The sequence below is a fragment of the Musa acuminata genome, unplaced genomic scaffold (assembly GCF_036884655.1).
Source record: "Musa acuminata AAA Group cultivar baxijiao unplaced genomic scaffold, Cavendish_Baxijiao_AAA HiC_scaffold_1138, whole genome shotgun sequence".
Taxonomy (NCBI): Eukaryota; Viridiplantae; Streptophyta; class Magnoliopsida; order Zingiberales; family Musaceae; genus Musa; species Musa acuminata.
In genome coordinates, this window is record NW_027021350.1 from 4,321,675 (window position 1) to 4,345,774 (window position 24,100).

Below are 24,100 nucleotides of genomic sequence, written 5' to 3' on the forward strand. Positions count from 1 at the left end.
ATACCACTCTATACAGTGCTTAATATTGAAAAAAAATATTCAATCATAAATATAAAACTTCGTAAGATCAGTATCAATATATTTCTCATCTTTTTTATAAAACTTTTTATATTTCATAAATTTAAATTCGATGATAATAAGTAAATGAATTACCGTAACTAACTGAATGGAACGAATACAAATACTCTGAATACTTTATGCTCTCATGCAAAAGTAGGTTAATAATAAGTAATAGACCTAACATATATGTGACATATTTTTTATTTAATAAAACATATTTTTTGATACAATGCTTAATATTGAAAAAGAAATATACATCATCAATCTCAAATAATTAGGGCATTGTAACAAATCATCATTAATATTGCTATTTGTGCTTAATTTAATGTCTTAGACAAAGGAAGAAGATAGAATATATATATATATATATATATATATATATATATATATATATAGTGCTGAATTTATTGTTCTAAAATCAATGGCTAAATGGATGGAAGATATTTCCTGGCATTTTTCTAGAATAAGATGGCACCTTTGACTTCAAAGGCTTCTTAGTTTCATGAGAAGAGAATAAGAGATAGTCATCCCCATGTCTTCTTCTAAAATGTATGGATGGTTGAAGAAGGACTGAAATATTCCTATTGCCAACTCTTTCACCATCCACTCATATAATCTATTTATCTTATATTTTTACTCCGATAAAAATATTTATTGAGGTGACTGTGATGAATTAATAGGAAAAATTAAAGGTATTTTTATTAATAAATAATTAGGTTTATCTCCGATGAAAAAATAAAATAAAGAATAGTCATCCAGGGTCTGCTAGGTTGTCGGTGTTGAATCTCGGATTTTGATGATGAAGTCAATTGTCATTTGTTGTCTAATCTATGTGTTGAGATAAGTGTGCAGGATTAACTACGATGAAAGTTAGACAAGCAGCAGGAGTTGCGCCGGAGTCAAGTTCATGATCACGTTGGGAGTTCGAGAGTTCGACGGAAGTTCGGACGGTCGTCGGAGGTTCTGCGAGAACAGATCCGAGAAGTCCAGAAGCTTGCCAAGCGAAGCTCGTCGGAACTCACCAAGTGGATCGTCGCAAAGTCCAGGAGTTTGCCGGAAGTCCGCAGGAGCATCACCGAGGGTTCATCGGATGATCGACGGAAGTTCGCCGGAAACTCGCCGGAAGAAGCGATTGACGCACCGAAGCAAAGCTGCAGAAATTGTCTTAGATCTAATCGTAGTTAGCAAGTTGATTAAGTTGAAAAATGGGAGGTGATCCCATTAGCTTAATCTTGGGGCAATTGGGCCCCTGAAAGACTGAAATTGGGCCGAATGGAGCTAACCATTCGGACCCTGATTGCACCAGGAGGTGCAACCGCCCCAGCCAAGAGGTGCAACCGCCCAGGGCTCAGTCTTCGAGCTAGATTGGGTGGTGCAACCTCCTCTGTCAGGAGGTAGCACCGCCAGAGCTCAAGTTTCGAGCTCTGCCAGGCGGTGCAACCTCTCCAGTCAGGCGGTGCAACCGCCTGAGCTCGGTCTTCGAGCTCTGGCAGAGAGGTGCAACCGCCCCTGACAGAGGTAGCACCGCCCAGAGGCTCAGTCTTCGAGCTCTGCCAGGCGGTGCAACCTCTCCAGTCAGGAGGTGCAACCGTCTGGTCCCGGAATTCCGGGATTTGATCGTTTTGAGCTCCAAATTTGAATTGGGTAGGGGCCTATAAATACCCCACCCATTCAGCACTGAAAAGATACAGACCTACACCGAATTCTTGATCTTTTTTGTGATTCTAAGAGCTCAAATTTGTGTAAAGTCATAAAGTTCTCCTCTTTCTGTTCTTCAAGTCTTGAGTTGTAAAGAGAGGAGAGAAAAGTCCTGTAAGGGTTGTCTCCTGAGCCCATCAAAAGGAGTGAATCTGTAAAAGGGCAGTTGGCCTTCGCCTATTGAAGGAAGGCCTCTAGTTGACGTCGGTGACCTCGTCGGTGGAGGAAGCCAAAAGTGGAGTAGGTCAAGACTGACCGAACCACTCTAAATCTCTGGTTTGCGTTTATTTTGAGCACTTTATCATTACTGCAAACCTCCTACATAGCTACTGCTCTCTGCGCCTTTACAAACAAGTTTCTAAGTGCTGATCTTTCTGAATCTACATTCAGACGTAAATCAGTGTTTTCATACATTACAGTTTACGATTACGTTTTGTAACTGCAAACTGTCTTCTGCGCTTTTACGAACGAGTTTCTTTGCAGTTTACATTTACGTTTTGATTCTATTTATAATTGCAAACTGTCTTCTGCAATTTTACGAACGAGTTTCAAGGTTTAGACGAAAATCTGCATTTAGACGTAAAACTGCATTTAGACGTAAATCGGCTTTCCTCGTACAATCATCAAATTTCAGTTTACGTTTACGTCTTGATTTCAACTGCATACTGCCTTCTGCGAGTCTACAAACGAGTTTCAAAGTTCAGACGTAAATCTGCGTTTAGACGTAAATCTGCGTTTAGACGTAAATCTGTGTTTAGACGTAAATCTGCTTTTTGCAGATTACTTTTTGAGCTGTACAATAGCAGCACACTGTCTTTATACTTCTGCTTAAACTGATTTTGATCTAAACAAGTGATTTACACAATCTGAGCTTAGACGTAAACTGTGCTTAGACGCAAACTGTGTTTAGACGCAAACTGCGCTTAGACGCAATCTGCGCTTAGACGCAAACTGCGCTTAGACGCAATCTGAGCTTAGACGCAATATGCATTTAGACGCAAACTGCGTTTAGACGCAAACTGTGTTTAGACGTAAACTGCACTTAATCATAAGTAATCTTAGAATCGGCTTTTGCATCAAAATAGTTTTTATCGAACGAACGCAGCTTTCGTTTTTAATCGCTGAAAGATTTCCGCTGCACTAATTCACCCCCCCCTCTTAGTGCTCTCGATCCTAACAATTGGTATCAGAGCAAGGTTAACTCTCTAACGGATTAAAACCCAAGAGAAATGGCATACGCCGGAAACCAAGAGGGGCATTCAATTACGCGTCCACCCATGTTCAGTGGGACGGACTACACCTACTGGAAGACCCGAATGAGGATCTTTCTTATTTCTATGGATTTTGAACTGTGGAATCTTGCCGAAAATGGATTTTCGAAGTCTTCTCTTCCAATGATCGATTGGAATGATTTGGAGAAGAAGGCTTTCGCTCTTAATGCAAAGGCTATGAATGCCTTATTTTGTGCACTTGATAAAAACGAGTTTAACCGTGTTTCAACTTGTGAAACTGCATTTGATATTTGGCACACACCCGAAGTGACCCATGAAGGCACAAGTAGAGTAAAAGAGTCAAAAATCAATTTGCTGTTACATTCTTTCGAACTTTTTCGGATGAAACCGAGTGAAACCATTGGCGACATGTTTACCCGTTTCACGGATGTCGTCAATGGTCTAAAAGGACTCGGAAAGAGCTTTTCAGATTTTGAGCTTGTTAATAAGATACTAAGATCCCTTCCTAAGAGTTGGGATCCTAAAGTCACTGCTATTCAAGAGGCAAAAGATCTGCGAAATTTCCCTCTTGAAGAACTAATCGGGTCATTAATGACCTACGAAATGACTTGTAAAGCTCATGAAGAGCAAGAAGACATCCTTCCAAAGAACAAGAAGGATATGGCACTCAAAACTTCTGAATGCCACTTGAGAGAAAACTCAAGTGATGAGGACTGTGATGATGACTTGGCACTTCTAACAAGAAAGTTTAAAAAGTTCTTTAAAAGAAACAAGTTTAAGAATGATGCAAAAAATAAACTTGAACCCAAGAAGGACCAAGTAATCTGCTATGAATGCAAAAAGCCGGGACACTACAAGAGTGATTGTCCCCAAGTCAAAAGGAGAACATCAAAGAAGAAGGCGCTTCAAGCAACATGGGATGACTCGAGCGCATCCGAAGAAGAGGAGTCCAACACCGAGCAAGTTGCTCATTACGCCTTAATGGCCATCAAAGAAGAGGTAACAAATTCAATAGATGCAGATTTATCATTCGATGAATTATTAAATGCTTTCCATGAATTGTTTGATGAGTGTAAGACTATCAGTAGTAAATACAAATTGCTAAAAAAGGAGCATGATAGTCTTATTTGTAATTTCGATAAGTTAAATGCTGAACATCATGATAATTTAAGCCCATGCATAAAATGTCATGATCTAGAAACTCTCCAAAAAGAAAACTTGCTACTTAAGGACACCTTGAAGAAATTCGAGGTTGGTAGCAAGTCATTGAACATGATCCTTACAAACAAGGGTCACGTTCCCAAAAGAAGTGGAATTGGATTCGTGAAAAGTCCTCACCAAAATCCAACCACCTTCATAAAAGGCTCCATCTTACATATTCGATATCAAGACAAATGTAACTTCTGTTGTAAATTTGGACACAAGACACATTGTTGTCCATTCAAGAAAATAAGTCCAAACAAATTGATTTGGGTTCCTAAAGGAACCATGACAAATTCTATGCAACATGATAAGAAATGTAGATCTATTTGTGAGGCACCCAAAAGCAAATGGGTACCTAAAAATCATCCCTTCCTATAAAAACATTAAAATTTTAGGCTGGAGCAAGAAATAATATTCTGCTCCTTGATTCTCGATAATCATAAACCAAGAGTCAAAAAGGAACTCGCAACGCTTAAATAACAAGTGGAAGTTATGAAATCACAAATGCGATTTGGATACAACCTTATTAGAAACATATGATTCCCAAATTCATATATCCCCTTGATCTTCGAACCCGTCAACTCTATCATCTACGAATTAATTCTTGTATAATGAAGAAACTAAATATGTCATGATCTTAAAAGGGATACCAAACAAACTATCAACATACGTACGACATACGCACGTTAAAAGATCTATCTTGATCGTACAAGAGCTTCTTCCTTAAATAAAAATTCATACGAAATCACGTAAGAAACGTTAATTGCTCTGAAATGAAAAACTCTCCTCAAGGCAAAGGCTCCCCGATCAAATCACATTAGGTGCTCACTGGCTACAGGCGGTGGCACCTCTCCAGCTGGCGGTGGCACCTCCAGCTACCACGGGTTGCCAGCGGTTGCACCGCTCCAGCCAGAGGTGCAACCGCCCGCAACTCTGCCTTTTTAAACCCACGCTAGGGCCGGCGGTGGAACCGACCCCAACTCACTCCCATTTCCTCCTCTACTCTTCCAAGTCTCCTCCATTCTCATTTCACTCCTCTAAGCTTTCCAAATACCTCCCATTTCGGAGCAAAACATCAAGAATCCTTCATTCTCTTGAAGATTTCACAAAGGTACTATCTAAGAAGCCCTTAAATTCTGTTTTGTTCTTCATTTACTCTTGCTCATCATCATCCCTCTAAACAGCAGTAGTTATGGGATCTAGAAGATCCTCAAGGGACAAGGGAAAGAGGAGATTAGTAGAAGAGTTTGATTTCACCCTTTTCGATTCAAAAAACCATGCTGAAAAATTTCCCTCTTTCGAACTTAGAAGTATCAATAAGGGAAAATACGTAGATCTAAATGAACTAAGAGACTTAGAGACTATCCAATGGTTTGCAAACCTAGATCTACTTCCAATCTTGCAGATTAACGAACCCATCTATCCTAGGCTAGTTAGATTATTTTACAATAACATACAAATAGATGATGAAGAAAGGATGTCCACCTATCTTTTAGGACAACACATCTCAATCACTGATAGGTTCATTTGTGATATGATAGGCATTCCCATAAAAAGCATAGGACTTTACTTTAAAGGATCATGGGATGATGAAAGTATTGGAACATCCTATGTTGAAGCCTTAGGAACAATCTTTGCCAATCCTAACATAGCATTGGTTCCTAAAAGTTGTGAACATCTACTGCCTTTGAACACTAAGATACTTCATCATATCATGACTAGTATAATTCTTCCTAAACAATACCATCATGATGAAGTAAGTCAATTAGAATTAGGAACTATGTACTTAATCATGAAGGGACATGACATCTGTCTTGGTTATCTTATCCAACAAAACATGTTAGAATTATCTAAGAAAGATATGATGCTCCCATATGGTGGTATAATCACAAGAATAATGAAAGCTTACGACATTCTAATACCACCAGAAGAAGAAGTAATGAAAGTAGATAGATTCAGCATAATAAACAAAAATCTACTTCACCGACTAAGATGTTACTATAGAAACGGTAACTGGGTTAGAATCCCTAGAAGGACTGATCACCCTCAACCTGAACCAGAACCGGAAACACCAGTATTTAGGGGTACCCAATCTCCTCCGACCCTTCCCTTTGAGGAAACACATCCAGTTGAGCAAACTCATACATCCATCGAAGAAATTGGGATTCGAATGGATCGATTCGAACAGAGACAAGAACGGATTGAACAACGACAAGATCAAATCCTATCTGAGCTGCAGCAAATTCATAGTCAATTTGACTCCTTGTTTAGGCACTTTAATTTTCCACCTCATCAATGAACTTGTTGAACACCTGTTGTTGTTGTAAACTTCTTATGTTGCTCACTTCTGATGTGCTGGCTGTAAACATCTATCGTGGTAAACATATATCTTGCGCCTTGTGGTAAAAGTTATCTCAGATTTTTATGGTATCATTACTGTTTGTGATGTGTCCAAATTAAGAATGTTGTGCTTTGAAACTAAAAGTTTTGAAAACCTTGTGCTTTGATTTCATTCGAAGAGAATTAGGAATGTTGATGTGTCAGAATAGATAAATTTGTTAAAATTATTTTTCGGACTATATTGAATGATCAAATCACTTGATTGCCATGTTTCTATGATTATATGTGAAAATCTGCAACAAAATCTTGTCCGAATGCATCTTATTTATTCGAATGCTATAAAACAGATTTTCTCGTACACTTTCATGAAAAATAAGTTTCTGAAATAGATTTGATGAAGTGATTCATGTGTATGTATTCCATCCTGCAAAATCTTTACATAGACAATGGATTATAACAAAATGGGGAAGAAGTATTTAAAGCAATCTATGTAAAATTCCTCTATAAGCTTGCTATTATTATTTTCCTGGTATCATAATTACTATGCTTTTTGTTGATGACAAAGGGGGAGATATATGAATTGATACACACTGCTATGATTAGAAATACTATGAGTGATGCTATAAACACTGCTATGATTATGCCATCCTTGCATCACCAAGAGATATATGAACATGTGCTAAAGTTTGCATTATGCCCTAAGTTGATATCTTATCATGTGAAGAAAATGCAAAACTTGCTAATGTGTGCATCATGTAATAGTGCTTCACAGCTTTATATGATAATGTTCAAACTACATGATAAATAGTTACAAACACAATCATACAAACTTGATGATGTATGTCAAGCCTTGACATCATCCTTGAAGAGATACATCATGATGAGTATCATGATGGGAGTATTGATAAGTTTAACTGATCTAACTTATCAATACGTCACTTGAATTCTTAGGTCTTGAATTCAAGGTTGACTTATCTCAACTATGGCATATAGACAGGGGGAGTTAAGGATAACTCCATTATCAATTGATTGTCATCATCAAAAAGGGGGAGATTGTTGAATCTCGGATTTTGATGATGAAGTCAATTGTCATTTGTTGTCTAATCTATGTGTTGAGATAAGTGTGCAGGATTAACTACGATGAAAGTTAGACAAGCAGCAGGAGTTGCGCCGGAGTCAAGTTCATGATCACGTTGGGAGTTCGAGAGTTCGACGGAAGTTCGGACGGTCGTCGGAGGTTCTGCAAGAACAGATCCGAGAAGTCCAGAAGCTTGCCAAGCGAAGCTCGTCGGAACTCGCCAAATGGATCGTCGCAAAGTCCAGGAGTTTGCCGGAAGTCCGCAGGAGCATCACCGAGGGTTCATCGGATGATCGACGGAAGTTCGCCGGAAACTCGCCGGAAGAAGCGATTGACACACCGAAGCAAAGCTGCAGAAATTGTCTTAGATCTAATCGTAGTTAGCACGTTGATTAAGTTGGAAAATGGGAGGTGATCCCATTAGCTTAATCTTGGGGCAATTGGGCCCCTGAAAGACTGAAATTGGGCCGAATGGAGCTAACCATTCGGACCCTGATTGCACCAGGAGGTGCAACCGCCCCAACCAAGAGGTGCAACCGCCCAGGGCTCAGTCTTCGAGCTAGACTGGGCGGTGCAACCTCCTCTGTCAGGAGGTAGCACCGCCAGAGCTCAAGTTTTGAGCTCTGCTAGGCGGTGCAACCTCTCCAGTCAGGCGGTGCAACCGCCTGAGCTCGGTCTTCGAGCTTTGGCAGAGAGGTGCAACCGCCCCTAACAGAGGTAGCACCGCCCAGAGGCTCAGTCTTCGAGCTCTGCCAGGCGGTGCAACCTCTCCAGTCAGGAAGTGCAACCGCCTGGTCCCGGAATTCCGGGATTTGATCGTTTTGAGCTCCAAATTTGAATTAGGTAGGGGCCTATAAATACCCCACCCATTCAGCACTGAAAAGATACAGACCTACACCGAATTCTTGATCTCTTCTGTGATTCTAAGAGCTCAAATTTGTGTAAAGTCCTAAAGTTCTCATCTTTCTGTTCTTCAAGTCTTGAGTTGTAAAGAGAGGAGAGAAAGGTCCTGTAAGGGTTGTCTCCTGAGCCCATCAAAAGGAGTGAATCTGTAAAAGGGTAGTTGGCCTTCGCCTATTGAAGGAAGGCCTCTAGTTGACGTCGGTGACCTCGTCGGTGGAGGAAGCCAAAAGTGGAGTAGGTCAAGACTGACCGAACCACTCTAAATCTCTGGTTTGCGTTTATTTTGAGCACTTTATCATTACTGCAAACCTCCTACATAGCTACTGCTCTCTGCGCCTTTACAAACAAGTTTCTAAGTGCTGATCTTTCCGAATCTGCATTCAGACGTAAATCAGTGTTTTCATACATTACAGTTTACGATTACGTTTTGTAACTGCAAACTGTCTTCTGCGCTTTTACGAACTAGTTTCTTTGCAGTTTACATTTACGTTTTGATTCTATTTATAACTGCAAACTGTCTTCTGCAATTTTACGAACGAGTTTCAAGGTTTAGACGAAAATCTGCATTTAGACGTAAAACTGCATTTAGACGTAAATCGGCTTTCCTCGTACAATCATCATATTTCAGTTTACGTTTACGTCTTGATTTCAACTGCATACTGCCTTCTGCGAGTCTACAAACGAGTTTCAAAGTTCAGACGTAAATCTGCGTTTAGACGTAAATCTGCTTTTTGCAGATTACTTTTTGAGCTGTACAATAGCAGCACACTGTCTTTATACTTCTGCTTAAACTGCTTTTGATCTAAACAAGTGATTTACACAATCTGAGCTTAGACGTAAACTGCGCTTAGACGCAAACTGTGTTTAGACGCAAACTGCGCTTAGACGCAAACTGCGCTTAGATGCAATCTGAGCTTAGACGCAATATGCATTTAGACGCAAACTGCGTTTAGACGCAAACTGTGTTTAGACGTAAACTGCACTTAATCATAAATAATCTTAGAATCGGCTTTTGCATCAAAATAGTTTTTATCGAACGAACGCAGCTTTCGTTTTTAATCGCTGAAAGATTTCCGCTGCACTAATTCACCCCCCCCTCTTAGTGCTCTCGATCCTAACAGTTGGTACGCGGACCATCGGTTACCGGTTATCGGTTACCAGTACGATGAGTGTACCGCTCGGTATACCGTACCGTACCGGTACCGAGCCCAGATTGAAATACCGATACGGTACGATATTGCAAACCCTATAGTCATCTATCTTTGATACCAAATATACCCAAATATTTTAGGATAAAGAATTTATGTAATGATGCGAAACCTTCACGCTTGATTTCACGTGCTATTTTACTGAGAGATTCTCCACGCCAAATTGGATACCTCTCGAATTTAAGATCCGATAGCCCAAATAACGATCCGATCCATTCTTTCCAAATCGAATGATGTCGGTTCGTAGCCCATTTATAATCTTGTTGGGCCGATCCACAACGAAAGCCCATATCAAGAACGGCCGATGGCTAGGGTTAGGGTTTAGATATACCGTTCGCGAACACCTGCCGCTTCCCTCCCTCTCTCTCCTGCTTGCCAGCGTCGGTGGCCGCCTCTTTCTTAGGGAAGAAGGAAACGAGAATGGCGGATGCTAAGGCGGTCACGATCCGGACCAGGAAGTTTATGACTAATCGTCTCCTCTCCAGGAAGCAATTCGTTAGTTTTTGAACTCTTTCTTGTTCTCCTCAGAGTGCGTTTTGATGTAAAAGGAGGAAAAAAAAGGATTTTTTTTTTATGGTTCTGTATGTATTCTCTTCTAGGTCATTGATGTGCTTCACCCGGGAAGAGCCAATGTCTCGAAGGTCGGTTCGCGTGCCTTTGGGTTTTGGGATTGGTTGCATTTGTTTGTTTGTTTGTTGTTGCTCTATATGGATATCTGAGTTAGGTTTCTACTGTTTGTGTGATTCGGTTGTGGCGAAGGCGGAACTGAAGGAGAAGCTGGCGAATCTATACGAGGTGAGGGATCTGAACACGATCTTCGTGTTTAAGTTCAGAACGCACTTCGGAGGAGGGAAGTCGACCGGATTTGGCTTGATCTATGATTCGGTGGAGAATGCAAAGAAGTATGAGCCCAAGTACCGGCTCATCAGGGTATGCATTCATACCAGCTACCGTCCCTTCTTTTGCTAGTGCTTGCTTGATCCAATGCTATCGTGATCTTTTCGTTCTGCAGTTTAATTTTCACTTTTACGTTAGTCGGTAACGCCTGATATGTGTTCTTTGGTCTTGTTGCATTGTATCAAAATTTGTTCTTGGATGTTAACTGGTTTTGAAATTGCTAAAGTCATCGTGGTAGAAACTTGCAATCAGGCATCATCTGGCGCTGTTTTGATAGCTCTTGATAAAAAAAAGGAATTATGTTCATTTGCATGGGAAAGTTGAATAAGAGATTCATAAGTGGCATTAAACAGGTCTTATGATGACAGCCTGATCCTTTTTCTAGTCACATCAACTGACCACCAGGAAATGGTATAATTTTATTAAGAACCAAATAAATATTTTTGGGCCAACAAAATTTAAAGGAACATCGACTATGATGACCTGGAAAATTTTACAAGATGCCGTAGATGACTGGCCTGTTACTTGACTATGATGATGAAAACCTTAACCTAACTGTTTCTATGAATGAACCGAAGCCTTAACTAAACATGGATCCTGTTAGATATTTATTCAGACCTTTTATAGGCATAAGCTTTAAATTGTTGCAGGGCATAAGGTCAATTAAATTGAAATCTCATTATGGAATTTCAGAACCAAGCTAGGTTGGGCAGGATGTTCCAGAATTTGTTTATATATCAGTCACAGTTTAAAATCTGTTGTTATTGCTTGGGTTCGGCTCTAAATATACTGAAATCCACTATACTCCTATGAAGTTTAATTGTGATTATATTAGGATTGATCAATACCTAGGGAATATAAGCAATCAAACTCAGCTGAGCCGAGATGGTAACTTTGTCATTTATCTCCTGCTCTTTATTTGGTGCAAAGTTGATTTCTTTATCTAACTTTCCTTTCTCTGCCTTTTAAGTTTACAAGTTATCTGCACAAAGTTTGTCCATCTTCTTCTTATTTTATTAAATTAAAATGCACCTTTTATCTCACCTTGTTTCTATTGTGTTAGGAGCATGCTTTCTGTTTAACAAGTCTTTCACATGTTTATCCCCTAAGCAGGACATTTATTTTTCTGTTGCATCCTCTTGGATCTTTTTATAGGATTTCTTGGAGTGATCCTTGTATCCTGACCGCAGTATTATTAACTTGAGACTAAAACATGGCCTTCCACTTGCTTTTCTTTATTCTCATTCAGCTTGTCTTCCATTGGAGTGGCAGCTTGTTGTGCCTTATGAAGCACTCTCTATCGCAAGCCTCTCAGCTACCTTTTGCCATATTTGGCTATAATGGAATGATCAGCTTCTTAAACCCCTGTTCTTTTAGTCCAATTGAAGAATTTGATTGCATAAACTGTTTCATCCTTTTCATATAAATCCAGTGTATAGTTAAATGACAATGCTTGGTTCAAGATTAGCAATAAACATTCCCTGTGGGTCTGATCTTTTGTTGGTTCTTTTATCTTTGACGAGGTATATGGCCATTCTTTCAACCATCTATAAGCAGTAATCCAAGCTTGCGATGCACTCGCACAGTGCCATGGGTTGAAACTTATAAATCTTGTTCTTCTAGTTATAATTGCAATTAGGGCATTAATCATCTCTTGATAAGATGAGTCAACTAGCATAATGTGGCTGGATGAATCATTTTTGCTTGATTTCAGTAATCACCAATCTATCCTTCGGATTTAAGTACAACAAATTAGTGCTCCTGCTCAATGGATTCATCATTTCTGAAGTACAAAATTTTGGTCCGAAAGATCTCTTTCAGCCTTGTACTGCCTGGTTGTGGGGACCATTGTGTTTGCCTTGTATTGTGGTTTTCACTGTTTCTTGCTTGTATTTGTGGAATCTGATCTGTCTACTAAACTATGCAATTAAGAGGAGATGTCATCTTCAACTGTCTCAGTTTTTGTTGAATTAGTTAATTTGTCAACTGTCACTAATACAATCATAATGAAGTTTATGCTGTCGCATCAGAAAGTTTGCTTCCACACTACGTCATGTTAATTAAATCTTAAATTTCTGGGTCAATTTTTACTTTCTATGCTTTGTGATTTTTTAATTAGAATTATACTCCGAAAGAAGTAAGGGGGTGGAGGCTGTTGATTCGGCCGTTGGTATCCCAGGGTCGTTTGAGGCTGTTATATGATACAAAATTTCAGGAGCTGATCAATTACCTTCAAGCTACAAATGGCTTTATACATCTATATTATCAGGATCTGATCAGTTACTCTCAAGCTACAAATGGATTTATACATCTGTATTATCATTACTTACGCAGATATGGAGGTTGTGGTTGAGAAAACTAATAGCAAAACATACTTCTGCTGTGCCGTACCAGTACAAGTAAGGTGTAGGAACAAATTATTTTGAAAGAAAATCTAGGTTTGGAGACGAAATGTCAGAAAACAAACGGAGAAACAACCAACAGAAAACAAACGGAGAAACAACCAAAACTAATAGCAAAAGAGACTACGGTTGAAAAGAAGTTGCAGGGAGTAAACATCTGACAGGAAATCGGAGCTTGGGGATGAAATACCAGAAATTGGATAGAGAAACAACAGAAAGTGAAGGTCCAAAGGGACAGTGACGGAAGGGGTTGCGTTGCATCCCTTCATGTTAAATTTTTTCTGTAGTAACTGTCAAGTGGGAATCTAATTGGTCACTTGAACGCGAACAACTACATGATTGATAAATGACGAGTAGGAATCTCACAGGTAACTTGAACTCCATTGTACAAGATATACAATTACTGTGAATAACTACATGATTGATAAATGTTATTAACCTTGAATATCATTTGTATAACTTTGTGGTCTGTCATGAATGAACAAAAGAATAACTGCATCTTTTATGTCAATTATTTAATTAGATAATCATGAAGACTTGCTAATTCCTTTCGAGTGTAGGGACCGAGAACTTTTTTTAGCAACAAGTACTGTTAGCATCGAGGCACGACTGGATGCACCTAGTGATTGCATGCATCACCATTAGATGCATGGATCATATTAACTGAAGATGGGATAACTCAGACCTGATATGTCGGATCTAATGTACACCTACAACTTTAGGATATTGCAAACAACCTTATGCTTTTGGTAGCTATCACAGACTCTTGCTTGGAAATATGCACCGCTGAATCAAATGATATGCTGGGACACTAGTGTCTTTGGACAAAAGGTTGTTACTGATCTCCATTTTCTTTGGCAGAATGGGCTTGCCACAAAGGTTGAGAAATCAAGAAAACAGATGAAAGAAAGGAAGAACAGGGCAAAGAAAGTTCGCGGAGTCAAGAAGGTGAGCTAAACATCTTCACAATTTAACCAAAGCAAACGGATTTGTGCTTGTTTATATTTGGATAGCAAATGACTGTCTTGTTCTTTTTGCCAATTGTTCTTGAGCTGATTTTGATGCACTAGAAAAATGCTTACTCTTCATTTTGTCTTGCCCAGACAAAGGCTGGCGATGCTGCGAAGGCAGGAAAGAAGAAATGAAGCAGGTCCTCCATATTTCAGACTTATCGTTCACTTCAATTTTTGGCTTGGGATAGCAAATGGACATTCATTACGTGCTCTACATTTATGTTCTCTTAAATTAGAGTTGTGAGATTTTTCTCCAAAGGTCTGGAGTTCAGAAACATTGCAAGTTTTGTGCTTTCTTAGGATGTTCTTGTTCATCATCAGTTCCTTGTCATCAAGCTTTCCGCACCATGTCCATCGGTATAATTTAAATTTAGGAGTTTGATTATATCCTGTTCTTCCTTGGGTAGGCTTGATTGATCAACTGGTGGTGATATGTATTGAGTTTTCATGATTTTTCCGGTCTGTTGAAAGATCAAAGACTTGTAGCATACTGTGGTTATCAAAAAATTATAAAATGAAGACATCAAAACTCATTGTTTGTAAGTCAACTTAAGCTTTCAACTTATGTAGTGATATTGATTCGAAATAGCTCGAAAGCTTCAGCAGTGATGTGATTATGGTCTTGTTGATCTACCTCGATGACTCGGATTCAACAATCATTGTTTCATGTAAACATGGCAACAGCATTGGGTTCAAGTGGTTCTGCTCCATCAAAAAACCTCTGTTTCCATAACGTTCATGGTGGAGACTGCTCATAGCAGCCCACCTTACCTTCATATCATCATGAAACCGGGGTGTGGCTGGGGACGATGATATATCTATCCACAGTGGAAACACAAATCTGACATCAACTGTGCCACAGGATTGGCACAGAAAATTCCCTTTGGCAGTGCTTCGAGCTGCGAGGATGTGCAACTTTCTCGAGCCGGGCAATCAGTATCACTGTATGGATATAGTGCTTCTTTTGTCGGTCATCTGCACCCTAAACCCTACAAAAGATGGTCTACCTTAACCATCTTTTCCATCTTTTCATGCTCCTGGGTTGTGTAACATCATCCTCTTCGAGCTCGCCATGCCTCTTCTTCGTGCATATCATCTGTTCACGGACAGGTTGTGAGATCGAACGTACTAGAAAATTGAGGTGGATCCGAGCATAAACCCTGCCATTTCTGCAGATACGTATCCTCGGTTTAATGGTAATGAAATCACTGTCAAGCACATGTTCCAACAATAAAGCCAGGCCAAGAATTGGCCATCTGCTGCTTTGTTATCGAAGTGCAGATAATGGTGGCTTCTCTGCTAGATTTGTTTACGAGGTTGGATGGAGACGTCCCCGTCCGATTCAGGGATGGATACTTAAAGTTATCTGGTTGGAGCAATTTAAGCTTATTTTACTGACATCAATCGAAGCACTTTACCTACAAAGAAGCAGAATCAAAGTTGCCGAGTTAGACACACGCGTACTACCTAACAAGCTGATATCGGCAGCATATGGAGACAGCTCAAAGTGGAGATCCTACACCGTTCTTCTTTCTGCTGCTGATGGAGTCCTCACAAAGTCTCTTCTCTTTCACCACCATGGCTGATTTGGAGATGATGACAAAGCGCCATGGCTGCCGCTATTCCGCCTCGCTTGTTTGCACACAGAGAGAGAGAGAGAGAGAGTGGGTAAAAGGTGAAGAGGACCAGTAAAGGTTTGTACTCCTTTTTGTCTGCATAAATTCCTCTCATTCTTTGATGAGCTGCCGAGGGAATGAAAGCAATAAAAGGAGGAGGAGGGAGAAAAGTGGGGCCACGAACATGATGGACATCACAACAAATCAAATCTTGTGTTAGCTGTTGGTGTGCAAAGGAACCATCTTTGCTTTGGTAAAGCATCTCTCCGCATGGGACACTTGACGCTCTCTGATGAGCTAAACATACACCATTAGATGCTACCTACCACTTGTTTATATCCATTCCAGGGAAAGGATGGACAAGGTGGGGTTGCTGAGGGCTTTGTGTTAGCCAAGCAACATAGGCCCTTTCATTAGACAAATGATTCTTGCATCATCCAATTCATGCAAGCATGGAGGGGTGAAAAGAAGCAATCACACCTGCTGGATCAAACCAGAGTGGTAGAGTGGGTCATGATATCTACATATATTCTCTAACTTGTCATTCATTGCATTGTCCACTGCACACCTGATGGATCAAATAAAGTTGCAAGTGTAAGTGGATCATGATATATATTCTCTAATTTATTTATCTTTATTTTTTTTTTATTATACCGAAAGCTTCTTCCACATTATCTATATTTTCGACGCTTATGCGTAGACTTAACATGCGAAACTTGAATTTATCGTTTTGATATCATCTTAAAATAGTATGATCATCATTGATATATAATAATCCAATAAATTTTTTTATCAATTATTATGTTCTTTAACTTTCAAATTTTATCAATTAGAAGTTAAAAATATATGGTATTCTCTTCGAACCCTATAAATAAGTAAATAATTTCATATCGATACTAATCCAATTCAAAAGCTTAAAAATTCAATTCGTGTTATATTTTATCGTTATTGAGATCTGTAAAATAAATTTGAAAATTATGGCCCTACTATTTTTCTAGTAATATAAAGTTATATTTTGTCAACAATATTATGGAAAGAACACCAAGAGATACATATACTGATATTAAGGTGATTTACTTAATAGTCTCTCTCCTATGGTAAGTGTTTTATCTATGTGATAAAAGACTGTGGCACAATGAGTGTTCTAAAGTAAAATTCTGCAGAGAGAGAGAGAGAGAGAGATGTGAGGCCAAAGGTAAAAGGGTCCATTTCAGAGATGTCATTCGTGGAGTCTTGGCAGGGTGTGTGTGATGTTCTTGATCATTGACATATGGGGCTCTGCTTTTGCAGGTGTGGAGAGAAGGGGAGCTGTGAGTGTGAACCATATCTTCTCATGGCGAGCGGCCACGAAGGGGACCCCCGAAACAGGACGGAAGAACAAAACCCTACATGCGTTCATTGAACCGCTCTCACCCACCTTTTCCTTTAAAACGTGCTGTGTTATCCCTCCAAAAGAGCACGCGACGACGCCACAAGCGCAGCAGCCTCCCTCGCAAACCCATTGCCACGAAAGAGATGAGACGCTGACATGCATCTTGTAGTTTGTTCTTGTTTCCGTTTTGTTCAGGCTATGTGGCGCCGGTGGTCCATACGAAAGCATGGATTTGGCTTTGACGCCTGTTGGTGGTCATCATGGATTGGGAGGTCATCATGATGGCTGAGGATGGCTGCAGGATCTTGTTATCATCGAGTGGGACTTCGAAGTTTCTCTGCAATGAGAGAGATAAAGTGGTCGCAAAGTGGCCATGATATCGGCCACCCCATTCTCTCTCTCTCTCACACGCAGAGAAAGCGTTCTCAGGTTCTTTCTTCTCTTTATGGAAGAAAAGAAGAAGCCCAGAACATGGCCGTGGCATTGTCGATTTACCTACCCAACTTCTCCTCTCAGTGCAGATCGGTGACTGCTGACTACAAACTTCATCTGCTTAATCTCATAACATATTTTCGACTGTCTTTCATAAGAACATAAACTTTGCATGCACGTCCAAACCGTACATGAGGACCCCGTTCATATATGTGGAACCAAACCCTAAGCCGACGAAGGTGATGCCTATGCACTCCACTCGACTGCTAATGCAGGGACCCATTGCCAGCAATTCAACTCGGTTGCTATCTCAATCATTCGATTCCTCCTCATCCCATCCATGGAAATGGAAGCGCAACTTTACCAGTGGAGTACCTCAACATCATCATCGTGAAGACCTTCGAAAGTGAATGCTATGCGTAACGGATGACAGATGACCCCATGACTCCATTTTCTTTGTGGCCTTCGAGCATCCACCGGACACGGGGAGGAATGCTGAATCCATACGGCTGTGTGGAGTATGACATACGGCTAGCGAGGTATTTCTACCTCGTTCCATGCTCGCTGGGATTTCATGTGGCCACCAAACTCGTTATCCTGTAGTAGCTGTTAACCTTGATCAGCATCGACAAAAGGAAGAAAAGCTTTCTGCAACAGCAGAGACTCCATGAGGAATATAGCTTCTCGTGTTGCAGTAGTTGTCGATGATGAACGGCGAACAGCGACTTCATGCGCGGAATCTTCTCGTCGGGGAGGAGTGCGCGCGGCCCGAAGGCGACACGCGGGATTACGATCTCCGGGGGGGGGCCATTGTTCGGCGCGCGCGGGCCCCGCGGGGAATCGACGCACGTTTCGAGCTCCCATCGCATGACTCACCAGGTTTGACCGCAGAGGGGGCGAGGGAGGAGGAGGAGGAGGAGGTCGTCGGGGCCGGGCGTCGACGTCGACCGACCAAGGTCAGAGCAGGCGGCGGGGATCAGTCATTCTCGCCTTCTCGTCTCCGTCCCGGGTGCGTTATCATGAATGCACGGTCAAGATCTCTGTCGACCGGAGAACGAAGGGTTCAGATCCGATTCGAGATCGACGTCGAGCCATGCACGTGTGGTCTCCATCGTCTTCCCTCTCAGGATCACCGATGTAACAGCCAGCGGAGGGTGAGGAGCGCACGCCGACTCTTCTTTGACTTGAGAAACCGCGATGCAAACTCCTCGGATACTTACTAAAATGGTCGTGTCATTACGTGCCAATATCTAACAAGAGATGTAACGTCAAGAGGCAGAAGTGTCAACGTGAAGCTTCAACCTGATCACGTGAGACGGATGGGTTCATCGACCCTTCGTCTTCTTCGAGTGAGTTTGTTGTTGCGCAAACACGCCTGGCAGAGTTGGCCAGCAAATCCGAAATGGGAACTGTTTGATGAATTCAGCCGGTGACTTGTGCAGAACGATGGCCGCAGAAAAGTTTGCAGAAAATGAGTAAAGCAGGTTTCCAACCTAAAAAGGAGGCGTTCGTCGACCAGATTTGTCGTGGACAGGGACATCAAAGGCTTGTGGTGGATGGATTCCCCATGCGGTAGAACATCCAATAGATCTGATTTCCGACTCCGCCGACTGGTCTTATGATTCGATCAACATACTTAACGAGATTGTTTTGAAGCTTCGTAGTTGATCAACATCATCCACTCCGTGCTCGTACTCGAGGGCAATTCAGCCATTAGAAGAAGAACTTTCTTGAGCCCAGCACTGGGATAAGAAAAGAGCTTATATTCTGCTACCTTCCACCATCTTTTCCCAGGGAGGTGGTCAGGAAACAAAGCTACGAACATGATGTTGAACGGCAGGGAGGAATTCCTATTCCCCTCCCACTTTAATCCTCGGTGTTTCATTGGGCTGCTCCTAAAAGCAACGTGGTACCGGAAGTACCCTTCCTTCTCCGAAGAATATTCACGTCTCACTGCTTGTCTGCCGCCCACTAAAAACCCACGTAACACTGGAGAGCTTAGGTTTATCTCTTCCGGGCTTCGTCATCTCCGACTTGAGGGTGCATTAAACGTTAAAGACCGATTAAGATATTGGCGGTCCGTCAGCTGTGCGTATGTCCGTTCACGACTTCACAGTCATCCGTCAGAGAGGGTCAAATTACATGATAAGCTCTGGTTAAGCCTAGTTTTATGAGGCATGATTAATGCAGCTCTAAAGCTCCTTTTGATTCCTTCAATAAAGAGGGATGAGGAGGGAGAGGGAGGAGTGGGAAGTCGACACTGCGACACACTCGCCACGCCACGCACATCTCTGTCTCTCTCCCTGCCGTGGGCGGCTTCGGTAGGCGTGCTGTTGTCGTCTGAGCACGCCTTACTCCCGCTGTCCGACCTTGCGTGAGCGACGCTCTCATTCCCTTTTCCGGCCTCGTTCCAGCCATGGAATCTGTTGCTGTTCCGCTGTTCTCATTCCCTTTCTGATCCCGCACAGTGCGAAGGCGGAAAGAGAGAAAGAAAGGCAAGCAAAAGGAAACAGAGTGCACGGCGAACAGAGCATAGTAGTGATCAGAGAGAGAGAGAGAGAGATCAAAAAGGAGGAGGCCTTTCTTCTCTCCCTGTCAACAATATCTCATTTCGAGGATTTGGATGGTTAATAATGGTGGTTTCACATGCGGGTTTAAGATCTTGTGGCTTGAGGTTGGGGTTCCTGGGAGATTGAGCAAGCGTTGGTGAGCGGGAAAGCAAAAGGAAGAGCACTCGTCCCTGTTCCGTTTCAGTGCTTTTTTGCCTTGTCGTTTGAGAAGGCTTCTGTTGATCTGTTGGAGGCCTCAGAATTCTTCTCGGTTTCTTTGCGTTCTTGTGATCTTTCTGGATCTTTTGCTGTTACCGCTCTCGTTAAAGCTCCTCGTTCTTTCTCCCCTGCGGAGGAGGTCGCACAAGGATAAAAGCGTGATCTTTTTCATCTGTTCGGCTTCCTTTCTTGTTCTCCTGGTGGAAAAGAAAAGGCATGGAGGAAGAATTTACACGAGGAGAAGGCCGGCCTCGGTTGCTCGACCTCATTCCCAATGGGAGAGAGTGGGGCAGCTATGCCGCTGCGGAGGAGAAAAAGCTGGAACTGCGCCTCGGCCTCCCTGGAGGAGAAGATTGGTCAGCTGGGCAGGAGAAGAGAGAACACCCGGTCGAGTCTGCTCTGTCTCTGGATCGCATCTCCAAGGTCCGCAAGAGCACCAACGTTAATGCTTCCTCTGGCACCAAAAGAGGCTTCTTGGTTCAAGTCGAACATAAAACAGAAGGTATTTTGATCGATAACATGAGTTTAATTCTGTACCCGTAATCTTCTTCCCATATTCCATGAGTTCTTGACCATTTGTTTGTCTCTTCCTTCAGCTTTCCAACAGCAGCAGCTGCAGCAGCAACAGCTTGGGTTTCTCCAGCTGCAGGCTAAAGGAAAGGAATCATTACAGAAGACAAGTGGGAGCGCAGAGCAGCAGAGCCTCGAGGGGAAGGGGTGTGGTCCTCATGCGGCACATACATCTTCCACCAAGAATGCCGCAGTAGCACACACCGCCTCTCAATCACGGTTAGTAATCATATCCTACTGCAATTTCCATGTTGATCTCCTCTCTTGCAAAGGAAATTTATGTTGGTTTCTATCTCCTCTTTTATGTTTCTGTTCTACTCTTGATGTTGGCCTCCAACTCCTGCTTGTTCCTCTGTACACTAGGTTCTATTTTCCATTTTTATGTGGTTAGGTGCAAATCTATTTCTTGTTTGCTTATTCTTGTCACAAACTTGTGGACTTGAAGCTTGATGGTTTGACTGTTTTGATTTGTAATGTTAGGAATTTGGTTATTGTTCATAGTTGTTTACCTAATGCATGAACATTGTTCTCTCCAACATCTGCTAGAAGAAGCTTTCGTTATGTCACTGACTTGTTGTAATATGGTATATATCCTGTTGTATGTGACCGACTTGTTGTCTATCTGCCGCAAGGTGGAGCTTATTAACAGGCAAAATATACTTAGGAATCTAAATTGTCTTGTTAAACTGCAATGTAAATATATATGAATTGGAGAAAAAATCTTTCATTTGTATTCTGTGAAAACTTGCGATATTTCCGCAAGATTGACACCGTGGTTCACTTCTTTTGCTTCATATTTGCGATCGTTTTAGTTCTTAATAGAAGAAAAAATAGGAAGATTAATCCAGAAATTAATTTTCTGTTCTTGTTACTGTGTATGTAGAAGTTGTTTTCCTTCATTTTGTGCATGAACCAGAAAATCTAAAAGTGCTGTATGACTTGTTCACTACCTTCGGTGGCTGGTGATATGATTTCTGTGTGTGATTTTAGGTATATGATATATTTTGTGTGGGATTTTCACAATATCTTTTTCCCCTGTTTATCACTTTAGATTGCACAGTTGCATACCTCTAGGTTTTCTTTATTTTCAGGCAACTTTCTACCTCATTGTTAATTAGCTGTCAACTTTTTTATTAATTGTTTCGATGGTCAAACTTGCGTGTGCTCTTGTTGTCAAAGCACTTCATGGTTAGTACTATGTTATTATTGTCGGAAAAATTCTTTTGTAACGGTCTGTCTCTATGAAAGCAGAGCTGCCGCTACACCTGTTGTTGGTTGGCCTCCTGTTCGATCATTCAGAATGAATCTTGCTGGCACCGCTAAGGCATCAGCAGAATCTCACAATGGGAGCACAGAGGCTGCAAAAAAGCTCGAGAATGATAGGAAGAGCTTGTTTGTGAAAATTAACATGGATGGCATACCGATCGGAAGAAAAGTAGACCTGAAGGCCTATGATAGCTACGATAAGCTCTCTTTAGCTGTAGATGAACTCTTCCGAGGCCTTATGGCAGGTGCTCTGAAAATTTCTTTGTTAAGTTTATCTGGTCATCTTAATTTTACATGCCTTTCCCAATTACCCGAAGATATTGCAGCTGTATCACCATCATAACTCGATACGTTTCCTTTCATATTCATGCGATTATAGTCAAAATTTTCAATTCGCATGTTACCAGCAGAAGCTTTTGTACAAACCAGATTTCAATTTTGTTTGTCTTCTCGGCCATTGCCATACAACTTATACTAACCCGAGGATGTTTGTCTTGCTCAATATTTAGCTCAAGCGGATCCACTTGCTCCTAGTATACGGAAGAACTCTGAAGAAAAGCATGTGCTTATCGGCTTATTGGATGGAAGTGGTGAATACACTCTGGTTTATGAAGATGATGAAGGGGACAGGATGCTGGTTGGTGATGTTCCATGGGAGTAAGTCTTGTCATCCTAAAATGGTCTTCCGTGAGTAGTGATTGACATCGAGTTCACCAAATTCAACTCATTGTCTGCACGAGTACTTACCTCTGTTTAAATAAGCTAGTGATTGTTTACCTTTTCGGCATGGCTGAATATTCTTCAGCAACTTCAAAATTTTGAGTTAGCACTTCAATCTGGAACTGAAATATTATCCTTCCGATATAAACAAATAAAAACTTAAAGGTCAAGTAACAGAAAAAAACTCTTTTATCCGAAATAATTCACCTGTGATCACTTTGTACTTCTTCCTCTCTAAAGGGAGAAAAATCATTGTTGGGGATTCATATTGAAAACACCACATATATGTTACTCAACCTAATAATGCTTTTCTAGCTTGTATTTTTGAATGTTCTTATATTGCTTCTACCTTTAATCACTTGCAGCATGTTTGTTTCCATGGCCAAGAGGCTGCGTGTGTTGAAGAGCTCCGATCTTTCTGCATCATCTGTAAGTTATTTTTTCTTTTAATTGTCCACTCCAATACTGCTATCGTAACCATCATCAATCATATAGTAACTTCACCTTCACCCTCTTTGTTTCTCCAGCTGAGAGCAGTCGGCAGGAAAAGAACAAGCAACTCATGAGATAAGAATGGAGCACTCTGTCATTAAGTCGGTCATTTGAATGTTTGTTTCTTTTTGGTTTGTAACCTGAAAGGGATGGCTTCCTTCCCCTTTTTATTTTCTTGCATTATCCCTGGAAGCTTGGGATGCTTCCTTACTGCCTAATTTGCCTTAATGGGTTTGCAGAAATAGAGTTGACGGGACATGATGTTGATACAGATCTATCTATCTGTATACAATCTGTAAATCTACAGTCTGAAATATTAATATCTAGTGCTAAATCATATGAAACCACCAACTCTAAGCTTCTTTTTCTTCCTCTCTGTTTGCTGCATGTGGTTGGTGTTGGTGTGTAGGCCAGATTGATATCGGATGGAACACTTTGATCGTTTCTCCTTGCCCTTAGCTTATGGTATCTTGATGAACATTAACCCCTCACTGCATGAGGCCAGTCTTTTCCTGCTAATTCCTGAGGGTGATACCTTAACAATGTCAGCCTTCCCCAGACAATGAGCTTTCTCGCACCTGAAACCAACTCATGGGCAAGTCGCAAGCTGAGAAGAAGAGACTGCACCTGCCAAACTTCCCTCTCTGACTGCTGTCTTTCTCCATCTTAAGGAAACCAGTACTTTGAACTCTCAACGTGTCTCTCCAAACCACCAGTCGCCAGCTGAAGCTGAAGCTAAACTGGCCATTGCACCTAATTCTGTCCTCATCACGAGGGACAGCACGAAGCATTAAACTAATGATCGAGTTGGAAAACGTAGGAGGAAGAGG

At 41.3% G+C, this 24,100-nt stretch overlaps 2 protein-coding genes across 3 annotated transcripts; both read left to right on the forward strand.

The window, feature by feature from the left end:
• The first annotated feature begins 10,061 nt into the window (after positions 1-10,061).
• On the forward strand, positions 10,062-14,582 carry LOC103973038 (small ribosomal subunit protein eS24z). The gene is made up of 5 exons (XM_009387502.3): positions 10,062-10,217; positions 10,322-10,363; positions 10,482-10,652; positions 13,883-13,969; positions 14,125-14,582. Exons 1-5 carry the CDS (start codon positions 10,143-10,145, stop codon positions 14,164-14,166), a joined length of 417 nt encoding a protein of 138 aa, XP_009385777.1. The 5' UTR covers positions 10,062-10,142; the 3' UTR covers positions 14,167-14,582.
• Positions 14,583-19,620: 5,038 nt separating this feature from the next.
• On the forward strand, positions 19,621-23,621 carry LOC135671108 (auxin-responsive protein IAA16-like). Of its 2 annotated transcripts, XR_010512645.1 has the most exons (7): positions 19,621-20,724; positions 20,819-21,011; positions 22,044-22,303; positions 22,568-22,715; positions 23,144-23,207; positions 23,306-23,422; positions 23,472-23,621. XR_010512645.1 is itself a non-coding variant. In XM_065179051.1 (6 exons), exons 1-6 carry the CDS (start codon positions 20,439-20,441, stop codon positions 23,342-23,344), a joined length of 990 nt encoding a protein of 329 aa, XP_065035123.1. In that variant the 5' UTR covers positions 19,622-20,438; the 3' UTR covers positions 23,345-23,621. The 2 variants fall into 2 exon arrangements, 1 of the variants encoding a protein (XP_065035123.1); XM_065179051.1 differs by having other exon boundaries at positions 19,622-20,724; positions 23,306-23,621.
• Positions 23,622-24,100: the final 479 nt, after the last annotated feature.

Excerpts from the sequence above, each read along its gene's own strand:
- LOC103973038 (XM_009387502.3), top strand. The coding sequence starts at position 10,143 with ATGGCGGATGCTAAGGCGGTCACGATCCGGACCAGGAAGTTTATGACT. Across the intron at positions 10,364-10,481 it reads GAAGAGCCAATGTCTCGAAG|GCGGAACTGAAGGAGAAGCT; the intron begins GTCGGTTCGCGT and ends GTTGTGGCGAAG. Across the intron at positions 13,970-14,124 it reads AAGTTCGCGGAGTCAAGAAG|ACAAAGGCTGGCGATGCTGC; the intron begins GTGAGCTAAACA and ends TGTCTTGCCCAG.
- LOC135671108 (XM_065179051.1), top strand. The coding sequence starts at position 20,439 with ATGGAGGAAGAATTTACACGAGGAGAAGGCCGGCCTCGGTTGCTCGAC. Across the intron at positions 22,304-22,567 it reads CTTCCGAGGCCTTATGGCAG|CTCAAGCGGATCCACTTGCT; the intron begins GTGCTCTGAAAA and ends CTCAATATTTAG. Across the intron at positions 22,716-23,143 it reads GTTGGTGATGTTCCATGGGA|CATGTTTGTTTCCATGGCCA; the intron begins GTAAGTCTTGTC and ends AATCACTTGCAG.